This window comes from Camellia sinensis, chromosome 1 (assembly GCF_055761805.1).
Source record: "Camellia sinensis isolate YWXY chromosome 1, ASM5576180v1, whole genome shotgun sequence".
In the NCBI taxonomy this organism is placed as follows: Eukaryota; Viridiplantae; Streptophyta; class Magnoliopsida; order Ericales; family Theaceae; genus Camellia; species Camellia sinensis.
In genome coordinates this window covers 176,643,623-176,664,802 of record NC_138961.1, presented here as the reverse complement: position 1 = coordinate 176,664,802, position 21,180 = coordinate 176,643,623, and the positions used below count along the sequence as shown (strand labels likewise).

General features: G+C 38.5%; 2 protein-coding genes across 2 annotated transcripts; both read right to left on the bottom strand.

The window, feature by feature from the left end:
- Positions 1–765: 765 nt before the first annotated feature.
- Positions 766–2,612, bottom strand: LOC145820918 (uncharacterized). Its single transcript, XM_082917598.1, has 4 exons — positions 2,583–2,612; positions 2,318–2,457; positions 1,811–2,204; positions 766–1,494 (listed from the first exon to the last, which is right to left on the bottom strand). Exons 1-4 carry the CDS (start codon positions 2,610–2,612, stop codon positions 1,372–1,374), a joined length of 687 nt encoding a protein of 228 aa, XP_082773724.1. The 3' UTR covers positions 766–1,371.
- Positions 2,613–13,999: 11,387 nt separating this feature from the next.
- On the bottom strand, positions 14,000–16,158 carry LOC114262301 (agamous-like MADS-box protein AGL66). The gene is made up of 7 exons (XM_082917595.1): positions 15,977–16,158; positions 15,831–15,884; positions 15,654–15,672; positions 15,410–15,501; positions 14,450–14,456; positions 14,259–14,320; positions 14,000–14,147 (listed from the first exon to the last, which is right to left on the bottom strand). Exons 1-7 carry the CDS (start codon positions 16,156–16,158, stop codon positions 14,000–14,002), a joined length of 564 nt encoding a protein of 187 aa, XP_082773721.1.
- Positions 16,159–21,180: the final 5,022 nt, after the last annotated feature.

The following is a 21,180-nucleotide window of genomic DNA, read 5'->3' as shown; positions in this document are numbered from 1 at the left end:
GTCTTGGGATACCTCAACTATAAAAAGGACCCTAGAGGGTGTACCAATGCATGCTTAGAATATTTTATAATATATTATGTTGAAGATCATTCAATCTCCAAGTTTTCTACATCATTGTTCTTATTTTGGTAAATGCTTTGGTGGATTCCGAAGTTAGTTTGATGTATTGTGTTTAGTTCGTGGTAGATTTCATAAGTATTGTGAATTCAATATTCAATCATCCATTGAACACAAAGATTTGGATATGGTTGATACAAGGAGCATACCAGCTAGTTTAAGGATTTGGCACTGCGAATTTGGTTGGTTTTTAAGTAACAAATTGAATATTTTGTTGTTTATAGTGGATCGATTGACTAGACCAAGTCCCACGATTTTTTACAGTTGGATTTTTTTTTTACATTAAAAAATCTCAAGCCTCTTTGTATGCAATTGAATCATGTTTGCAATTTATATTGTATAATTAAATTAATCAACCAAACAACATTAAAGAAAAATCATATCAACAAATCAAATTTTCAATTGATTAGAACATAGCAATTTTTTCGAAGTACAATAGAAACACAGTATGGTTTTAATTAATTTCAAGGAATCATTCATTCATTGCCTTCAACTTTTTGGTTAAAAAGGTTTTTTTTTACAATCAAGTCTTTTAGATGATTTTTTTGATCAGCAAAGAAAAAGAATTCATTGTTATAAATTAGTACAAAATACAGAACGCACCTCAATAAAAGAGGAAGTGCAAAAGCATCACGATACACATAATAATCCCAACTAGGTTGGCATCAAAATAAGCACCCTATCATTTGCTAGCACTCCTAAATTGGTAAGAAACCAACCAAAGAAACAGAGAAACAAAACCAATGAGCAAACTAACTAACAAACAAAGAGCAAACTGGTGGTGCCAAACAAAACATCTAAATAGAGCGACTATTACAGGTCACCAGACTTGATCATTTTCACTCAACCTCCATTTCTGATACAATACTTCACTTGTTGTAGATTAAATACCAAGTCATTTATAGAAAACTCTACCTGAATTAGCAGTGCTTTGAGCCACATAACTACTCTAACCTTCACTATTTCACACTGATCTTCCAAATTTGGTTGAGAACCATTAAATACACAATTATTTCTATGCTTCCATGTAGACCAGAGAATAGCCAAAGGTAGAACCATCCAAATTTTCTTCACTAGCTGCTTCATTCTACAACCAGAAAACTAGGCACAACTTAAATTCTGGTCAACTTAAAAACTTATAAGACAATCTTTATATAACATCATTAGCAACCACTAACTACAAAATGTACATCAAAGTCTAATATAGAAAACTAGGTAATCTCTAAGATAATATATAATGCACCAACTTTGCCTTTAGTCAAAAAACTTTTCAAGATCCTCAAAGTTCATATTATCTGCCATCACCAAGTCATCCCATTCCCATAAGCCACTCTCTTGGATTCTTTTGGTCCACAAGTTGTTGTCTTCTAAAATATTCTGTTGGAACAATAGAAAGAAAGTATCAATTATCATAAAAACATGAATACAAAATTCTCAAACAAAATGAAGAGATATTTTCTGATATTTTCAATTTAAATATAAATAGATACCTATGCTCATAATTTTAAAATTTTCATTTTCAATTTTCCATATAAATATTCTAGTAGTAAATGATCGTTCCTATATGATATGCTTATGCAATAGTAACTATCATAAATTTGTTGTATAAAATGAAACGAACTGTGATTTATTAACAGTTGCAAAAAATAAATTATGCAATTGATCTTTATGAATTATAGTTGTTTGCACTAACCTCAAGAGAAAAGTCGTCAAATGAGGGCACTTCAGGAAATTTATGTAGTGGATCCACTTTTTCTATATCTATTGACTGATCCATGACTACAAAACCACTTTCAGTGTTGCTGTCCTTGGTGCCATTGTTGGAGGCACTGTTGTTGTTGTTGCCATCACTTTCGCATTGGTCGTCAATTTGTTTTACATTATTGTGTTGCGAAATGGTTGTCTTCGGGTTAGACCATTTTGATGTAGTTATTGTCTGGTCATTTTCTGGGTTATACTTTTCCATTCCAATTTCCATCTGATACAACCCCAATTCATCCAAGTTCAACCCTTTCGCAGTAGTTATGGTGGTGGCAGAAGAAGCAGAAGCAGTGCAAAATGATCCATTAATTGGTAGAGATATATTCCTGTAAATACAATGTAAAAGATAATAATTAATAGTTCATTTTTCATGTTAATCAAATCACACCAAAGAAAAAGCATTTTACATATAAAACTCGAATATATAGAAAACACAAACCTTGCAACATTTGGAGGTTGAGTGACACTCAAGCTCTTGCTACAGTTAGGATTACCACTAGCAAACCAATTCCCATTTTTGTGGTTTGATTTAGATTGAGCCAATGATATGACAATGTCTTGCTTATTCAAGTGGTTCTGCTGCAAAGATATACAAGAACCTCAAAGTAATTGATTGAATATGGAGATAACAGATCAATGTCAATAACTGAATTGGATCCACGGTTAAGTGGTCAGTGTCTAGCACTTATTAGGATCCATACTACCCTTATATAAGTAAGGCATAAAATAAGCATGTGCCTATAAATAAATAAATAAAAGAAAAGAAGAAAGTATAAATAAGTATGAATGAGAATTAATGCAAAAAATATAACAAGGTAAGTATATGATCTTTCAAGTGAAAGGAAAGAATAGTTAATCAAAATTATACGTATAACTAGAATATGAAAATTATAAAGAATCTAATGAAAGATAAACTAGGAGAGATATGTATATGTTATAATGAACAAGTATGTGGAAAATATTGTAGTTGGACCCAAAAGGGAAATTTTTTCGAACCATTCTATACTAAGAAAAATAATCAAAGGTATGAGAACTAAACATGAGGTAAAATTATAAAATTAAAAATGGCATCTAATATTCCGTCAAAAGCAATCACATACCTTGGATGAGCTATCTAATACTCCACCATGATTAGACAAAATCGATGAAAATTCAATATCAACAGAGGGTTGCTGCCATGATATTTGCAATTGTTCAGTTAGGGAGAATTAGGATCTATGAATTGTAAAATATTTAGCCAAGGTTTGTTAGAAGAAATATTTACCTGCGTTGGCAGTGTAATTAGGGTTTCTTGAGCTCCAGATGAAATTCCTGACTGATTTTTGGTGGAGAAAGCTTTGATTGAGATATGACTACTCAATGACCCTGGTGTTTGACTACTTACTGGTGTTCCCTTTATTTGATCAGTAATTCCTTGAAATATGCTTTCACGAACCGCGGCACTGTTAAGACTATGATAGTTACTCTCCTTGAAATTTACTTGACTTTTCCTTTACTTTTTAGTCATATAGAAAAGGAAAACTGACTAAAAGTTTGAAACAAGGCTTTGAATAAAGGCATGATTGGTAGACGAATCAGTATTGAGAGTCGCAATGAAAATATGAGGAGTATCAAGCACTATGTATCTTAATCGGGTGATGCAACCATGAATTTTAAAAAATTCATCAGCCATGAAGAAAGTGTTTTATAGCAGCCAAATTAGCTATGATTGAGTTACTAATAAGTTATGAACATGAATTGGTTGATATGAAAATAATTTAAATCCCATATCAGTATCAAGAGACCAAAAAAAATAAACTAATAATATAGCGATTCCGGGTTTACCCTTGTTGTATAGTGATCCGGACATGTGTCCGTGGATGTTGGTAGTGGTTATTATCGTGTTTACATCCTCTTGGCTTTGTATTTGAGTTATAGGATGTGTTGGGCGGATTTGTTTCAGGTTGGTTGAGTTTAGAAACCAAAACTAGTTGCCCAGATTTTTGGCCTGTCCGCTCGAGCGGAGGTGTTGGCGCTCGAGCGGGGAATACACCCATCCAGTATTTCCTGTGCAGTGTTGTACGCTCGAGCGTGGGATTGGCCGCTCGAGCGGGATTGTGTGAGTGCCGCTCGAGCGGGGAGTTGGGAGCTCGAGCGGAGGCCTGGTTCTGCGAAAGTGCTGGGCGAGTGCATTCTGCGCTCGAGCGGGAGTTTGGCCGCTCGAGCGGAAGTCTGTGAGTGGCCGCTCGAGCGGGGTGTTTTACGCTCGAGCGGAGACCTGGGTTAAAGTCCCGAATTTGTGACTCTTTAAATCACTTTTTCACTTTCTCTTCTCTCTCTTACTTTTCCAAAATCACCATTGTTGAGCCTCTCACTCTAGACTCTACCTTCTCTCTAGGTTTTGATCTAGTAGGAGTGATTTACTCACCTTTGGCCTTTACAAAAAAGTTGTTGATCGTCGAGGGCTTCATTTTAATCTGAAAATCTCGGGTTTTGGAGCACGTTGGGTTTTGTCGTCTTCTCCTTTGGGACTCCGAATTTGAGGTAGGGATAACCTACTCCTCTCTATGGGTTTTGTCTTTAAATTTTGGTATTTTGAGATGTTGGGCTTGGTTGGGTAATTTTATGAAAGTTTGGGGCTTTTGTGTAATTTTACAAAGGTTGGGGTTTTATTCATAATAAACCTAGATGCATGTTTGGGCATGGAAGAATGGAATGATTGGTGAATCATTAATGAAAATGGGACCTAAGGGTTGAAATGGTAATTATGGAAAATGGCCTAATTACATTGTTTAATTAATTGGGATAATTAATTGGTGAGAAATGAGGAAATGAAATGTTGATTGAATATCCATTTGTGCATTTATTTTCTGTTTTAGAAATAACTGCTTTGGGCTATCGGTGGAGGATAGTCGTGATTGTTGTAGACAATGCTTGATGATTAAGTAAACTGAAACTAATCAATGAAATGTGTCATGGAACTTGACGGTTGATTGAATACATTAATTATATGTATTGAGTGATTGTATATAGAACCTTTGTGTTTGTATACGTTATGTGTAGAGGAGGAGATATGGGATGTACTCCGCGGTTTAGGGGAAGATAGGGGATGTACCTCTAAACCGGATAGGTATTGGGAGGAGATAGGGGATGAACTCCGTAGACAGAGCTCATATGCTTGTCTAGAGAAGTGAAGATAGAGCTCATATGCTTATCTTTGTGAAGTGTGGATACAGCTTGTATGCTTATCTGTGGATATTGTTGATATACATATCTGTTGTAGAATGTGGATACAGCTTGTATGCTTATCTGTGGATATTGTTGATATACATATCTGTTGAGAATGTGGATATAGCTTTTATGCTTATCTGAATGTGAGATATAGTTTTTATACATATCTGTGGAAATGATGATAGAGTTAGCATGCTTATCTGTTGAAAAAGGGGAAATGAAAAGTAAATGGGACTTGTAAGTCGTTGACATAAATATGTAATTTATGTGATTGTATCAGTGTTGACCAACTATCAATTGCTAATCTTTTAATCATTGTCCATGGTTGGTTTAGTGTATTTCTACTGGGCTGTGGCTCACCCTATATGGGAATATCATTTTCAGGTACAGGAAGCATGCCACCTCCAAGGACATAGCTGGGAGGCTAGAGGCGGACATGTTTTGTTGTTTTACTTTTGATGTATTACATGTAACTTCAAGCCAAGGGCTTAATGTGTATCGAGTTAGTACTCTTTGTTGTAACCAAGTGTTAACTTGGAAAGCTGTAAGCCCGTAGGGCATTTTGTTATGATGTTAACATGTAATACTTATGTAATGAGACGCTAATGAATAATAGAAGGTGGATTTGTTTATACGTCAACGCATGTCTTGATTGATGGGTTTAATGTTATTATTTTTGAGGGCGTTACAACTTGGTATCAGAGCGTACCGGGTTCGAATACTTTGGGTACGTGGGAAGTGATTAGGATCACAATGGGTTTGTCTCGCTTGATAGAGACTTAGATGTAGTACCATATGCTATGTGTTTATTTGATAACATGCTTATGTGACTATGTGGGTATGGGATTTAATTTCTAGGATGTTGAGTGGATCCTTGAGTTTCTGGGAGTCTTGTTGGAAAAGCACTTGATCAATGCTATTTCTAACCGGAACTCTAGTAACGTCTCGGGACTATCATTATCCGGAAATGAAATTCGTAAGTGCTTATGTGTTTATGTGCTTATGTGGAGTGAATTACAGTTGTCCATGCATTAGGACGTGAGTGTTTAGTTTTGGCACACTTATGAATGTGTTAACGTTCTGTGTTGCCTTTATTAGTATGTCAGGACGAGGAAGAGGTGCTAGGCGTGGTAGACCTGCGAGGCAGGAAGCACCGTTACAGGGTGAGATTCCGGCAGTGCAGGAGGGGGTTGGGCAGGCCACTGTGGCCGAGCCAGTGGGTCAGCAGGCTATGGGTGCCTTGGCCAGAGAGTTAGCAGGAGCTTTGGGTATTCTTAGAGCTGGGAATCAGGCAGCTGAGACAGGGCCTTCCTTCTTGAAGAGGGAGTTCTTTCGGTGTAATCCGGACGAGTTTATCGGGGATCCTAAAGAGCCGCTTAAGGCAGATGAATGGCTCGAACAGACAACGAAGACGTTTGTGATGCTTGGCATCGAGGACGGAGCACTGAAAGTGACCTTGGCATCCTTCCAGCTGAAGGGAGATGCGGGTCAATGGTGGAAGTACGAGAAGGCTCGTGTTGGTGGGACTTGGGAGGCATTTGTGAATGCTTTTCAGGAGAGGTTTTTGTCTGCAGTAGCTAGAGAGAAGCTGAGGGATCAGTTTAGCCGGCTTAATCAGCAGGGCTTGTCAGTGGCCGAGTTTGAGGCTACTTTTACCAGTTTGTCCAGGTTTGCACCTGAACTGGTGGCGTCTGAGGAACGCCGTTGCTATGAGTTTGAGCGGAAGTTGAGGCGGGGCCTCAAGTTGAGAGTTGGTGGGTCTTATATCCGAGAATATAGACACCTGGTAGATGCTGCAGCTCATATGGAGCTCATGATGCAGGAGGAGGATGAGGGGCAGAGAGGCTCCAAGAGGAGCCAAGATAGTCAGAGTGATGGCAGGAGGCAGAGGGGTTCTAACCCTCAGCAGTCGCAGGGTGGTGTTGCTAGATCGACCTTCCCAGTGCCGAGTGTGGGCTCAGGGAGAGGTGGTCAGGGGGACTTCACTTGTTACAAGTGTGGTCAGTTGGGTCACAAGGTTTCAGTTTGCCCGCAGAAGGGTGGAGGTCAGAAAGCTGCTTCTTCTTCAGCTAGACCGCAGAGTCAGAGTTTGGGCAGGGGGCAGCTCTTGACTTGTTATCAGTGTGGACAACCTGGGCACATGAAGAGGTTTTGCCCACAGTTGTGTGCCACTTCGGGAGCGTCTGGTTCTAGGCAGACGCAGGGTTTTCAGCCAGCTCAGTCTGTGCAGGCCTCGAGGGCCAATCCGGGAGCTTCGTCATCCCAGTCTGTGCAGCAGTCTTTTGCTCCGAGAGGTGAGCAGGTAGACCAGGGGCCTACGGGGCGCGTGTATGCTGTTACCGCGCAGGATTTAGTACCGGCTCCATCAGTGGTGAGAGGTACTTTTCTGTTTTGCAACTCAGTTGCTAGTGTGTTGATAGACACGGGTGTATCTCATTCATTTGTATCTGCTGCATTTGCATCTGTTTTGGAATTGGAGTTAGCACAGTTAGCATCTCCTATTTGTGTGGTATCACCTTTGGGTGGTGAGTTGATCCTGAAACAGGGTGTTAGAGGATGTGATATAGAGGTCGCCGACTATAGGCTTCCTTTTCCGTTTGTTGTCATGCCCATGAAGGGTTGTGATGTTATTTTGGGTATGGACTGGCTATCGTCATACCGGGCTGTTATTGATTGCTACCGCCAGAGGGTCACGTTATGTACCTTGAGCGGGGAGTGGTTCCATTTCTTGGGAGACCGGGTTGGTAGTGTTTTGCCACCGGGGTATGATTCGCGAGGGCGAAGTGAGCTTAGTGGTTTACTTGCTAGCTTTGAGAGTAGCGAGTGTGTTGAGACTCGGATTGTGTTGCCGAGGGTGGTTTGTGAGTATTCGGATGTTTTTCCCGAAGAACTTGTTAGTTTGCCACCTCACCGAGAGATAGAATTCTCTATTGATTTAGTGCCGGGTACGGCGCCGATTTCTATGGCACCTTACCGTTTTGCTCCAGCAGAGTTGGTTGAGTTGAAAATTCAGCTCCAGGAATTGCTAGATAAGGGTTTTGTTCGCCCTAGTGTTTCACCGTGGGGAGCACCGGCCCTCTTTGTTAAAAAGAAAGATGGTGCCTTGAGATTGTGTATAGACTACCGGAAGTTGAATCGGGCTACGGTTAAAAATAAGTACCCTATGCCCCGTATAGATGATTTGTTTGACCAGTTGAAGGGTTCCCGTTGTTTCTCTAAGATAGACTTGAGATCGGGTTACCATCAGTTGAGGGTCAGGGATGAGGATATTCCGAAAACGGCATTCCGTACGCGGTATGGCCATTATGAGTTTCTGGTGATGCCATTTGGGCTTACCAATGCACCGGCAGTCTTTATGGACTTGATGAACCGGATTTTCCGGGAGTTCTTAGACCGATTTGTGGTTGTTTTCGTGGACGATATCCTTATCTATTCGTCTTCTGAGGAGGAGCACGAGGCACACTTGAGAGTGGTGCTTGAGTTACTTAGAGCCCATAGGCTGTATGCCAAGTTTGGGAAGTGTGAGTTCTGGCTGGGGGAAGTCAAATTCTTAGGCCACGTGGTATCCGGGGAAGGGGTGTCTGTTGATACATCCAAGGTTGAGGCAGTGCAAGATTGGGCACAGCCTAAGAGTGTGTTTGAGATCCGCAGTTTTCTGGGATTGGCTGGGTATTACCGTCGGTTTGTGAAAGATTTCTCCAGGTTAGCGTCACCGTTGACTAGACTGACTCGGAAGGGAGTCAAGTTTGAGTGGAGTGAGACTTGTGAAAAGTCGTTCCAAGAGCTGAAAGTTAGATTGACCACCGCTCCGGTGTTGATTATTCTGGAGAGAGGGTTGGGTTATGCGGTTTATTGTGATGCCTCACGAGAGGGTTTGGGCTGTGTGTTGATGCAAGAGGGGAAAGTGGTAGCTTATGGCTCACGTCAGTTGAAAATACACGAGAAGAATTACCCCACACACGACCTAGAGTTAGCAGCTGTGATCTTTGCCTTGAAAATCTGGAGGCACTACCTTTATGGTGAGAGGTTCGAGGTATTCTCGGATCATAAGAGTTTGAAGTATCTGTTTACACAGAAAGACTTGAATTTGAGGCAGAGGAGATGGATGGAGTTCATCGAGGATTATGATTTTGAGTTGCATTATCATCCGGGAAAGGCCAATGTTGTGGCCGATGCCCTTAGTAGGAAAACCATTAGTGATGTAGCTTGTATAGCCATCCAGGAATGGGAGATGTTGGGAGCACTTGGCGAGTTTGATTTGCTACTGGGCGAATCTGTTGAGGCTGCGGCCTTGTTTTCTGTTGTTGCGCAGCCTACACTTGTGATTAGAGTGTTAGAGGCACAGAGAGGTGACCTTGAGGTAGAATCCCTCTGAGAGAAGATCTCCAGTGGGAAAGTTGAGAAGGGTTTGACGGTGTATCCCGACCTGAGTGTGAGATACCGAGACCGTTTGTTTGTACCGGAGTCTTGCCGAGAGGAAGTACTCCGAGAGTTTCACCATTCGCGCCTTGCGGTGCATCCGGGAGGTACTAAGATGTATCAGGATTTGGGTCGCCAGTTTTGGTGGCGGGGTATGAAGAGAGATGTGGCTGTTTTCGTATCGAAGTGCCTTACTTGCCAGCAAGTGAAGGCCGAGCATCAGAGGCCAGCGGGTTTGTTGCAACCCTTGCCTATTGCCGAGTGGAAGTGGGAGCATGTCACTATGGACTTCGCTGTAGGTCTTCCGAGGACTCAGCGGGGTAGTGATGCTATTTGGGTGGTTGTAGACCGGTTGACTAAGTCGGCGCACTTTATTCCTATGCGCGTGAGAGATTCGGTAGATCATCTTGCCGATTTGTACATTCGAGATGTAGTGAGATTGCACGGGGTCCCAGTGACGATCGTCTCAGATAGAGATCCTCGTTTTACTGCGAGGTTGTGGCAGAGTTTGCAGAGTGCCTTGGGCACTAAGTTGACCTTTAGTACGGCTTATCATCCTCAGACTGACGGGCAGTCCGAGCGTACTATTCAGATCCTCGAGGATATGCTTCGGGGTTGTGTCCTTGATTTCAGTGGGACGTGGGAGAGGCACTTGCCATTGGTAGAGTTTGCCTACAACAACAGTTTTCAGTCTAGCATCGGTATGGCACCGTTTGAGGCCTTGTATGGCCGACCGTGTAGGTCTCCAGTTTGTTGGGCCGAGGTGGGTGATGCACCTTTGTTGGGTCCGGAGTTGGTTAGGGAGACGACGGAGAAAGTTGAGCTTATCCGTAGGAGGCTTGTTACAGCCCAGAGTCGGCAGAAATCTTATGCTGACCGTAGAAGGAAACCTTTGGCGTTTGAGGTAGGTGATCATGTCTTCCTGAAGATATCACCTAGACGAGGTCTGATGAGGTTTGGGAAGAGTGGGAAGTTATCCCCTCGGTTTATTGGTCCTTTTGAGATCCTTGAGAGGGTTGGTGAGGTTGCTTATCGCTTAGCCTTACCGCCGCAGTTGTCCGGAGTACATAACGTGTTTCATGTGAGTATGCTTCGGAAGTATGAGCCAGATCCATCACATGTGTTGGATTGGACCGATTTAGAGGTAGATGAGGATGCCTCGTATGAGGAGAGACCGGTTCGGGTCTTGGATAGGCGGGATCAGGTCCTGCGTGGCAAGACCATTCCTTTGGTGAAAGTCTTGTGGAAACATCACGGAGTGGAGGAAGCCACTTGGGAACGTGAGTTGGAAGTCCGAGAGAAATATCCGGACTTATTTGTTGATATGTAATCTTGTATTTAAAGTTTGCATGTTGTTGAACTTAAGAGCTTTTATATATGTCTTAAGTTGTGAAACATTGAAAATGTTTTGATTATTGGAAGTATGTTTGGAACTTGCCTCATATGGAAGTTGAATGTGACACTATATGTGTTGAATATATTGTTGAAATTGGAAAGATAGTGCATAATGTTAATGCATGTTGAAAATACATATATTGTTTACACATTGTGATATGTCTCTTGTTAAAGGGATGGGATGACCGGTAATGGGTCGAATTGTTGAATGTTAAAATGTAACATTGTTTAAAATGGAGGAAAACTTGTTTTTGAAAACTTGTGCTTAATTTCGGGGACGAAATTCTTTAAGGGGGGGAGGTTATAGCGATTCCGGGTTTACCCTTGTTGTATAGTGATCCGGACATGTGTCCGTGGATGTTGGTAGTGGTTATTATCGTGTTTACATCCTCTTGGCTTTGTATTTGAGTTATAGGATGTGTTGGGCGGATTTGTTTCAGGTTGGTTGAGTTTAGAAACCAAAACTAGTTGCCCAGATTTTTGGCCTGTCCGCTCGAGCGGAGGTGTTGGCGCTCGAGCGGGGAATACACCCATCCAGTATTTCCTGTGCAGTGTTGTACGCTCGAGCGTGGGATTGGCCGCTCGAGCGGGATTGTGTGAGTGCCGCTCGAGCGGGGAGTTGGGAGCTCGAACGGAGGCCTGGTTCTGCGAAAGTGCTGGGCGAGTGCATTCTGCGCTCGAGCGGGAGTTTGGCCGCTCGAGCGGAAGTCTGTGAGTGGCCGCTCGAGCGGGGTGTTTTACGCTCGAGCGGAGACCTGGGTTAAAGTCCCGAATTTGTGACTCTTTAAATCACTTTTTCACTTTCTCTTCTCTCTCTTACTTTTCCAAAATCACCATTGTTGAGCCTCTCACTCTAGACTCTACCTTCTCTCTAGGTTTTGATCTAGTAGGAGTGATTTACTCACCTTTGGCCTTTACAAAAAAGTTGTTGATCGTCGAGGGCTTCATTTTAATCTGAAAATCTCGGGTTTTGGAGCACGTTGAGTTTTGTCGTCTTCTCCTTTGGGACTCCGAATTTGAGGTAGGGATAACCTACTCCTCTCTATGGGTTTTGTCTTTAAATTTTGGTATTTTGAGATGTTGGGCTTGGTTGGGTAATTTTATGAAAGTTTGGGGCTTTTGTGTAATTTTACAAAGGTTGGGGTTTTATTCATAATAAACCTAGATGCATGTTTGGGCATGGAAGAATGGAATGATTGGTGAATCATTGATGAAAATGGGACCTAAGGGTTGAAATGGTAATTATGGAAAATGGCCTAATTACATTGTTTAATTAATTGGGATAATTAATTGGTGAGAAATGAAGAAATGAAATGTTGATTGAATATCCATTTGTGCATTTATTTTCTGTTTTAGAAATAACTGCTTTGGGCTATCGGTGGAGGATAGTCGTGATTGTTGTAGACAATGCTTGATGATTAAGTAAACTGAAACTAATCAATGAAATGTGTCATGGAACTTGACAGTTGATTGAATACATTAATTATATGTATTGAGTGATTGTATATAGAACCTTTGTGTTTGTATACGTTATGTGTAGAGGAGGAGATATGGGATGTACTCCGCGGTTTAGGGGAAGATAGGGGATGTACCTCTAAACCGGATAGGTATTGGGAGGAGATAGGGGATGAACTCCGTAGACAGAGCTCATATGCTTGTCTAGAGAAGTGAAGATAGAGCTCATATGCTTATCTTTGTGAAGTGTGGATACAGCTTGTATGCTTATCTGTGGACATTGTTGATATACATATCTGTTGTAGAATGTGGATACAGCTTGTATGCTTATCTGTGGATATTGTTGATATACATATCTGTTGAGAATGTGGATATAGCTTTTATGCTTATCTGAATGTGAGATATAGTTTTTATACATATCTGTGGAAATGATGATAGAGCTAGCATGCTTATCTGTTGAAAAAGGGAAAATGAAAAGTAAATGGGACTTGTAAGTCGTTGACATAAATATGTAATTTATGTGATTGTATCAGTGTTGACCAACTATCAATTGCTAATCTTTTAGTCATTGTCCATGGTTGGTTTAGTGTATTTCTACTGGGCTGTGGCTCACCCTATATGGGAATATCATTTTCAGGTACAGGAAGCATGCCACCTCCAAGGACATAGCTGGGAGGCTAGAGGCGGACATGTTTTGTTGTTTTACTTTTGATGTATTACATGTAACTTCAAGCCAAGGGCTTAATGTGTATCGAGTTAGTATTCTTTGTTGTAACCAAGTGTTAACTTGGAAAGCTGTAAGCCCGTAGGGCATTTTGTTATGATGTTAACATGTAATACTTATGTAATGAGACGCTAATGAATAATAGAAGGTGGATTTGTTTATACGTCAACGCATGTCTTGATTGATGGGTTTAATGTTATTATTTTTGAGGGCGTTACAAATAATATCAACCTACATGTCTATCGATACTCTAAATTTGATCTTATAAAACAATAATTAATGTAGGGGTTAATTCTTGTTTTTCTTAAAGATCAGTGAATGGTTTAGGGTTTAATAGGTTGTTAAAACAAGACTTCTTTGCCAGCTAAACTTGTTGCCTCACGAGCAACTACTTCCCTAAATTATCAAACTTCTAGTGATCGAAAAATTGTGATAACATTTAAGGGGGGAAAAGGACTAGGACACAAAAGGTGTTAAGTAAATAGTGAAAATCAATAGCCATTAAGTTGTTGATAACATGTAAACCTGTAAGGACTAATCCAAGGATCAAGTTGCATTAAAAGCTGCCTAGAAGGAGGGCTTTTTGGAACCCAACTCAGATCCCTTCCATCAATGTAGCATGAAAGTGGCATACCGCCTTGGTTCTCCATCTCCACCTAATCAAGATTGATGTTAGATGTAGTATAATAAATTACAGTACAAAAAATTTATGCACCCAAGTAGAAACCATAATTAAAAGATGATGGTAGAGTGCTCAAATTTATAATTTACACCTGAGTGTTGGGTTGGCTTTGTAAGGAAGAATAGCTACCACTCAATGCATTCTGGCAAAAAAAGTAGACAAAGAATCAATTGCAACATTCTGAACAAAATTTGAGCATCATATGAACAAATATTAGATGTAATGCTGACACCATCCTACTTGGTATCATAGGAGATTAATGTGCACGAGCAATGGAAACTCACTTTTCTTGCTACCACTTTTTCCAAAGACTGTTTCAAGTTTCTCTCGCACCACATGAGTTGATGTAGAGAGGGTTCTTGCTCTGGGAGCAGTTCATAATCCCTACAGAACATCGAAAAAAAGAAGGGATCAATATCACAATATTAAAAGAAATGGAAAAAACAATTGTTAGAATATCTACACAGAGAGGAACCTAGTTCTGATGAACCTCACCTGATATTAGCCTCCAAAATCTGTAATTCTAATGTCCTTTTTTTTATTTGTAGCTCAAGGTTCTATAGTAGAAACACAATCAGAGTTAGTATTGAACAAGTTTATCCTAAATTAAAGATATTGTGTGTATATGTGTATATGTGTGTGTTGTAATGTTGTATGTATATATGTTCTGGTGAAGATTTACTTACTTCAACTCTACAGTCAGTAGATTGGAGAATCCATTTGGTACAAGAAAGCAACAATGCAACATAAGCCCATAAAATTTAATTAGAAAATATTCATTTAACAAAAACAAAACAACACAAAAGTGATTTACAAATATGAATCACAAGCAACATATTAAACATCAACAAGATTTGAACTGACCCTTGGAAATCCAATTATACTTATTGCTCCCTTAAATTTAGCCTCTTATTTAATTATTTAATTTGTTTAAATATTTAATGAATAAAAATTATTGACTATTTTTCATACTTGAACTGGATTATAATTATTTACATTTTGTTTGATTTCATATCTTTCTATCTATAGTAGGATTTGATTTGATTTTACTAGATTCACATTTAATTGGACTAGGTTATAGCATGTCTCTCAAAATCTTAAAATTATGTTGATTTAAACATACTGTTTTTCCAAAAAACAAAGAGCACTTCAAATGTCAAGATTTTTTTATAATAATTTTTATTATATAGAAAACGCGAAAAACTAAATAAATAAAACTCGATACAACTTTATAAATCTATCAAACGAATTAAAATCCTTCCTTTGTTTAGCCATCAATTTGGACCATCATCCTGGTAACAATTTATATATATGTATATATATTTTGTAGATGAGACAATTTTTATAATTAATGAAACTAAATATGTATGGTTTTTAAAAATTATAAAAAAAATAAAAAATAAAAACAAAGAAGGGAATGTTCCTATTGTTTGTCAAACAAATTTGTAACATGAGTGAACAAATAAGGTCCGTCTTGTTGTTTATTTATAAAAAACAAAAACAGACATGGAGAAAGAGAGGAAAAATTGTGTTTCTTACAACTTCGTTTTGCTTGACAACGCATGAAAAACTAATAGTCGAAACGATGTTAATTAGAAATCTTAAAATTATCATAAATAAACAAATAAATAAGAATTGTAAGAGACAAAGACAGAGAATCTAACTGTTTTTCAAGATATTGAAGCTTGCTAGTATCGCCTTTAATGCGGTCTAGTTGGTGTATCTTTTCCTGCTTCTCCTACATGAATATGAACAGGTGATGAATTAAATTACACAAAAAAAAAAAAAAAAAGTGCATGAAAAAAAATTACAAGATTTTTATCAACTTTACTCATCAAGAAAGTAATACCACATCTACAAAAATAAATCTAGTTAACTAAAGCAAAGTACCTGAACATTCTTGATATGACTGTTTAACCATAGACAATTAAATCACATTTACCAGCCCAAGTCCATTCCAAACAATCCCATTTCAAGAGAGAAAAAAGAAAAAATGAATAAAATTAGTGAGGAATGAAGATTACAAATTACAAGTTAACAAAATGAAGAGTTGGAATAGTTACATACGTAAATCTCTTGTCTACGGGAAGATTTATGTAACGATGAATCAGGTCTTCAATCCTACAAAACAAGAAAAAAAAAAAAAAATTAATGGCAAATAAAGGGGAAAAAACTGATGATAAAGTGCTTCAACTCTAGTAATTTACACTAACCTCCTTTGGCTGCAAAACTTGCTCACTCGACCAGAGGGAGAGAAAGTGATGAATGCAATATCCACGTCGCAACAAACAGAGATTTCATGAGCCTTCTTTATCAAGCTACTTCTTCGCTTCGAAAATGTCACTTGACATTTTGTTATGTCCTCTATCTTCTTCATATCCACCTTACGAACCATTATATGAATATAATTTTTATCTGTGTGTCTCACAGAGAGAGAGAGAGAGAGAGAGAGAGAGAGAGAGAGAGAGAGAGAGAGAGAGAGAGAGGAGCTTTTTTTTTGTTTTTTGATCGAGAGAGAGGAGCTCAAGAGAAACAAAAACCCATACGAGAAGAAAATTACAGCAGAGATGCAAAAGCCTTTGTTCTCTATAGTTAGACTCAGTATACAAAACCATGGGCTTTTATAAGCATTTTGGTGTGTTTGTGTAGTAAATGTGGATACTCTTTTGAGATCCTTGAAAGATTTCTATACCCTGTAGCCAGTATGGGATATGATGTCTACAACCACTTGGTGCGTACCAACAAAAAATGTAAAATTAGTGGAAAAATAATTTGCAAACAAAATTTTTATACAAAAAAATTCACCTAAATGATAGGACAATGAAACCTTTGAAATTAGAAGTTATTTTAATGGGTCTTTTGATTTGAAATTAATGAATTAGTACAAATCACCAGTAACAATGTCAATGGTGAATCCAGATCATCTCCATTTTATGGATGAAATGAAATTTCGATTTTAATGAGGTGTTTCATCATCTACAAATTTTTATATTAAACTAAAAAACGGTTAACGGTTAACTCAAAATTTATATAGCCGTTATAAATTAGATTTTGATAAGGTGCTACAATCTTATCAAATGAAACAAAAATATTTATCTGATATATAAATGGACATGTACAAAATTTGTTGTTTAGCAAGCCATTTTGCCCAATCTTGATGATGGCTTAGTACTTTAAGTTAAGGATTCCGTGGGCCCTAATGATCAACATTTTCAGAATGAAGATTTAACACAATACATACCCTGTACTTCATACAGAGAATTGTAACACGCATTAAAAGCCAAGTTTTGATGCCCTAATGTGGTAGATATGCCTTGTAAATACAATAGTCAAAAGATCATCTGCTAAACCTTGGGCTTAAATGCAATAGATAGACTCAAAACTGTTTTACATGCAGCCTTGTTTCAAATTATTTTATTTTTCAAGAATGCTTTTTAGTTTTCACACTTCCTTTTAGTTTTCACAAAATCTTCAACCCAATTTCACATCTCATAAGGCATCCTATTTCATGTTCATTGTTAACAAAGTGAAGATTCCAAAGGATACAATTTTGAAAAGGCAAAAATTTATTAGAGGATATAGAGATAACATAAGAGATAACCTAACAGCTACACTTTAGATATTTTTCTTTTGAGATATCTAGGTGAAAAGATTAGAAACAAAGTTATATTTTATTATTCAATATAACATGGCCTTATATTACTAAGTTTTTCCACAGAAAATAAAAAATTAAAGAGAGGATATAAAGGCGGAGGATTGATAAAATACATTACTCAAATGAATTATCTTTCTTGCATTTGTTTGGTTTATCACTGAAGAAGAGATGATCCCAAAAAAAAAAAAAGTTTTTATCTTATTTCATGATTATCCCGTGACATATTAACAAAATTCTTTGATATTATTATTTTATTTTATTTTATTTTTTATATCTCCCAAATTTACTGAAATACTTTCATCAAATGAACAAAATCCTACATTTATCGGGCATAGTTCAATAATTCTTGATTTTTTACCATATTGTATACCTAATTGAATACAATTATCTTGGAGATTATAAAATTAATGAGCATATGTTAATTGATTGTTAACCATCAATTATCCTTTGTCTTTATTCCTCTTCAGCATAATTTAACTTGCAAGAATGGTTAATTTATATGAGTTCCATCAATAAGTTTTAACATATTATAGGAAGAAAATATCTAGTAAAGGCATCGCCAAATAGCATTCTAGTAAACCATTTTGTGTTCCACAATAAATCAATCTGCTTTAATTAAGAAGAAACAAAATTAATTAAGAAGCTGAACACGCCTAATAGCAAAGTTGAAGTGCAAGAAACCTTGTTAGTGACAAATTTAATTTACTGCATTTTTTTTTTGTTGGTTATCTTCAAGTTAATCCTTTTCAACTCATTAAGCGGGTGGTCCTTTTTTTTTTTTAGCAGCAAGCAAAATAATTTTCATTAAAACTCAAAAATTGCAAAAGCTTGGAAAAAAATGCATCATTGTCCAAGCTATGCATCCCAACTAGGTTGGCACCCATAGTAGAACTAATTATGTGCAATTCCAAGCCCCAAAAAGAGTTAGAAAGGTTCCAACTCAAAACCCCTCAAACCTTAGAGACAATACAACGTTACACTCTCCTACCTAAACAAAATCTAATTTGCACCAGGTTATACATATAAAATGAGTGACTGAAAATTGAAGATCCCTGGATGTGGATTTTAACCAAATTGCAGCCTAGCAATGATAACTTCAAGTAGTTCTTCTATGTTTGGTTGGATATCTTGGAAGAGACAATCATTCCGGTGCTTCCAAATGGACCAGAGAGCCACCAAAGCGATAGCATTCCAAATTCTTTTTTCAGCTTTCATGGACTTGTTCCCAGTCCACCACTACAGTAAACTGTCAACAGTTTGAGGCACCACCCAATGAGCTCCCCACCATTGCAGGAGACTAGTCCAAACTCTCCAGATCATAGGACACCAAATAAGCATATGCTCAATTGTTTCTTGTTCAGCTTTGCAGAAAATACATATAGTGACAGCACTATCATCCAGCACTCCAATTCTGTACAAGAACACTGATGTTTTTACCTTATGCTTCCATGCGAGCCATCCAAAAAATTGAACTTTAGATGGGAGGTACTTGATCCACACCAATCTGCTAGAACTCTTGACTTCACCATGCTCTAAATTGGTGTGATTGTATGGGGTAGAAACAAAAGATTGACCTGATTTGGTTGCTAACCAGATTGCTCTGGTTAGCGGGTGGTCCTTTCACCGCCGCTAATTGCATAGAATTATTGTATGCATATTTATAATGGTTTTTAATTCATCAAAAAAAATAAAATAAAATAAAAAATCCATCTATTTATTATAGTGATTATAACCATAAATTGATTAAAATTAAAATCTTGTCATCTAGCAACCCACTGAACTATTCCTTTAATATTTGTGTAAACTAAAAAACACAGAATGTGTAGCGGATAAAATAATCAGATCATACCTTCTTGATGATAGAACCTTCTTGGATAAATCACGTGCTTCCAGGAAACTTCTTGATGAACCAACCCAGCAGTGGAGTGATATCACAGATTGAATATCACCCACACAAACCACAGTGTTAAAGACTTGATCGTTGTGTTTTTGGGAGAGAGTCAGTATATGGGTAGAAAACAGACTATACGTTGTTTCTCACTTGGATTACCCATAACCATATATCAGATATATAATATATTATAATATCTATCCATATCAGTTAAAACTGATAACATCTGTATCTTGAGTGGTTATCCTAAATAGGTTTGAATTCAAATTCAAAACCTATTTGGATAATGATCAAATTTAAATTTAAATGGTCATGCCACATGGGCGCCCATTACTAACATCTCCCACTCGCACATGAGTTGGCATGACACTGCCACATCTCTATCTCAATCTCCCCAAAAAGAATACTCTCATACTAGCCAATGCACCGTGCGACCGCTGAGAACACCCGCAAGTGGGAGCTCTATACTAGAAACTCAATATGAGTCAGCATAGAGACATCAACCAAAAAAGAATAGAAATAGTGTCTCATGTACGCAGACCCATCTAGCTACATCAGTCCAAAAAACATCTCTAATCCCTCAAAGAGCATGTTTGACTCTCCTAGGTCCCGCATTATATTCACACCCAATCAGCATCCTATAAAGAGCGATGTGAGTTGTCGACAGTGAATATAGAGCAGAGATGTAGAACTAGATGATCTTCCCTTCACCCTCATATCATTCAATTTGAAATTGACCGCTTTCCCAGTAATGTCCCTTAAAGCCGAATCATACATGACCGCAGGCAACATACCAAAGTAGCTGAACATCAACTCCTCATCTTATGACATAGTCAAAGGTCACAAAAGGCACAAAGTAAAGTCATTTGGGAAAAAATGACTTTTAGGACTCACACGGTGAAGAAGCAAGGATCCATTCTTTCACCTCGCTAACGGGTCGATAAGCACATGCAGTATGAATGCATGTTATAGTGGAGTTACTCTTCCAAAGAGTGATGTTAAACTCACACACCATACAGATCTTAGTCTAGTCGCTCTTAAGTGCACGAGTCGCTTCCTAGCGTCTAACTCGAATTCTCTATTTGCTCGCCTCTCAGGCATCAAATGAGATCTCGCATCTGGCTATCCATAACAGACATATCATGGAAAAGTGGGTACTCTCATATCCATGGTCGGTCTCTAACAAGACCTCATCTTGGCTCCAACCAAGGCGACATAGCTAGTGGATAATTTTAGCTTCTAGTCTCATCCTTACTCGCTACCCAGCGCTAAGGGCGATTGCTCGTGTGAGTGAGCCAATCTTGCCTGCTAACATCAATTTAATTGTTTTGTGTATGCTAATTCACAAACCATTACTAAAAGTAGTAAACATAAATGTGTGATAGAAACAAGTATGAATACTAATGGCATAAATATCTCCAAAAAAGGAGTTCAACTGAATACACATAAAAAAATATCACCACCTACGTAGTCCTAAAGCCCTAACATGAGTAAGATAAACATCTCTAGCAATGGGCTTAGTCAAAGGGTCCGCAACCATGCGACTCGTAGGGATGTGCTCCAGGATCACTTCTTTCTGCGCCAAAATATCTCTGATAAAATTGAACCTCACATCAATGTGTTTGGTTCTGCCATGGTATTTAGGATCCTTAGCGTAAGCGAGTGCAGCCATGCTGTCACAATGGATAGTCACAGGGTCTGAAGTGTGTGTGACAACATCCAAATGCTGAAGGAATCTCCTCAACCACACGGCTTCCTGAACGGCAGATGAACAAGCCACAAACTCAGCCTCCATGGTCGATAAGGCGATGCAGGATTGCTTCTTACTGCTCCAAGAAATAGCACCATCGCTAAGCATGAAAGCATATCCT

Bases quoted from the DNA above. Each gene is read 5' to 3' on its own strand.
- LOC145820918 (XM_082917598.1), bottom strand. From the start codon at position 2,612: ATGCTTATTTTATGCCTTACTTATATAAGG. The intron at 2,458-2,582 runs GTAGTATGGATC...ATATCTTTGCAG, and splicing joins TATGCCTTACTTATATAAGG to CAGAACCACTTGAATAAGCA. The intron at 1,495-1,810 runs GTTAGTGCAAAC...TTGTTCCAACAG, and splicing joins TTGACGACTTTTCTCTTGAG to AATATTTTAGAAGACAACAA.
- LOC114262301 (XM_082917595.1), bottom strand. From the start codon at position 16,158: ATGGTTCGTAAGGTGGATATGAAGAAGATAGAGGACATAACAAAATGT. The intron at 15,885-15,976 runs GTTAGTGTAAAT...CTTGTTTTGTAG, and splicing joins AAGTTTTGCAGCCAAAGGAG to GATTGAAGACCTGATTCATC. The intron at 14,148-14,258 runs GTGAGGTTCATC...GATGTTCTGTAG, and splicing joins ATTTTGGAGGCTAATATCAG to GGATTATGAACTGCTCCCAG.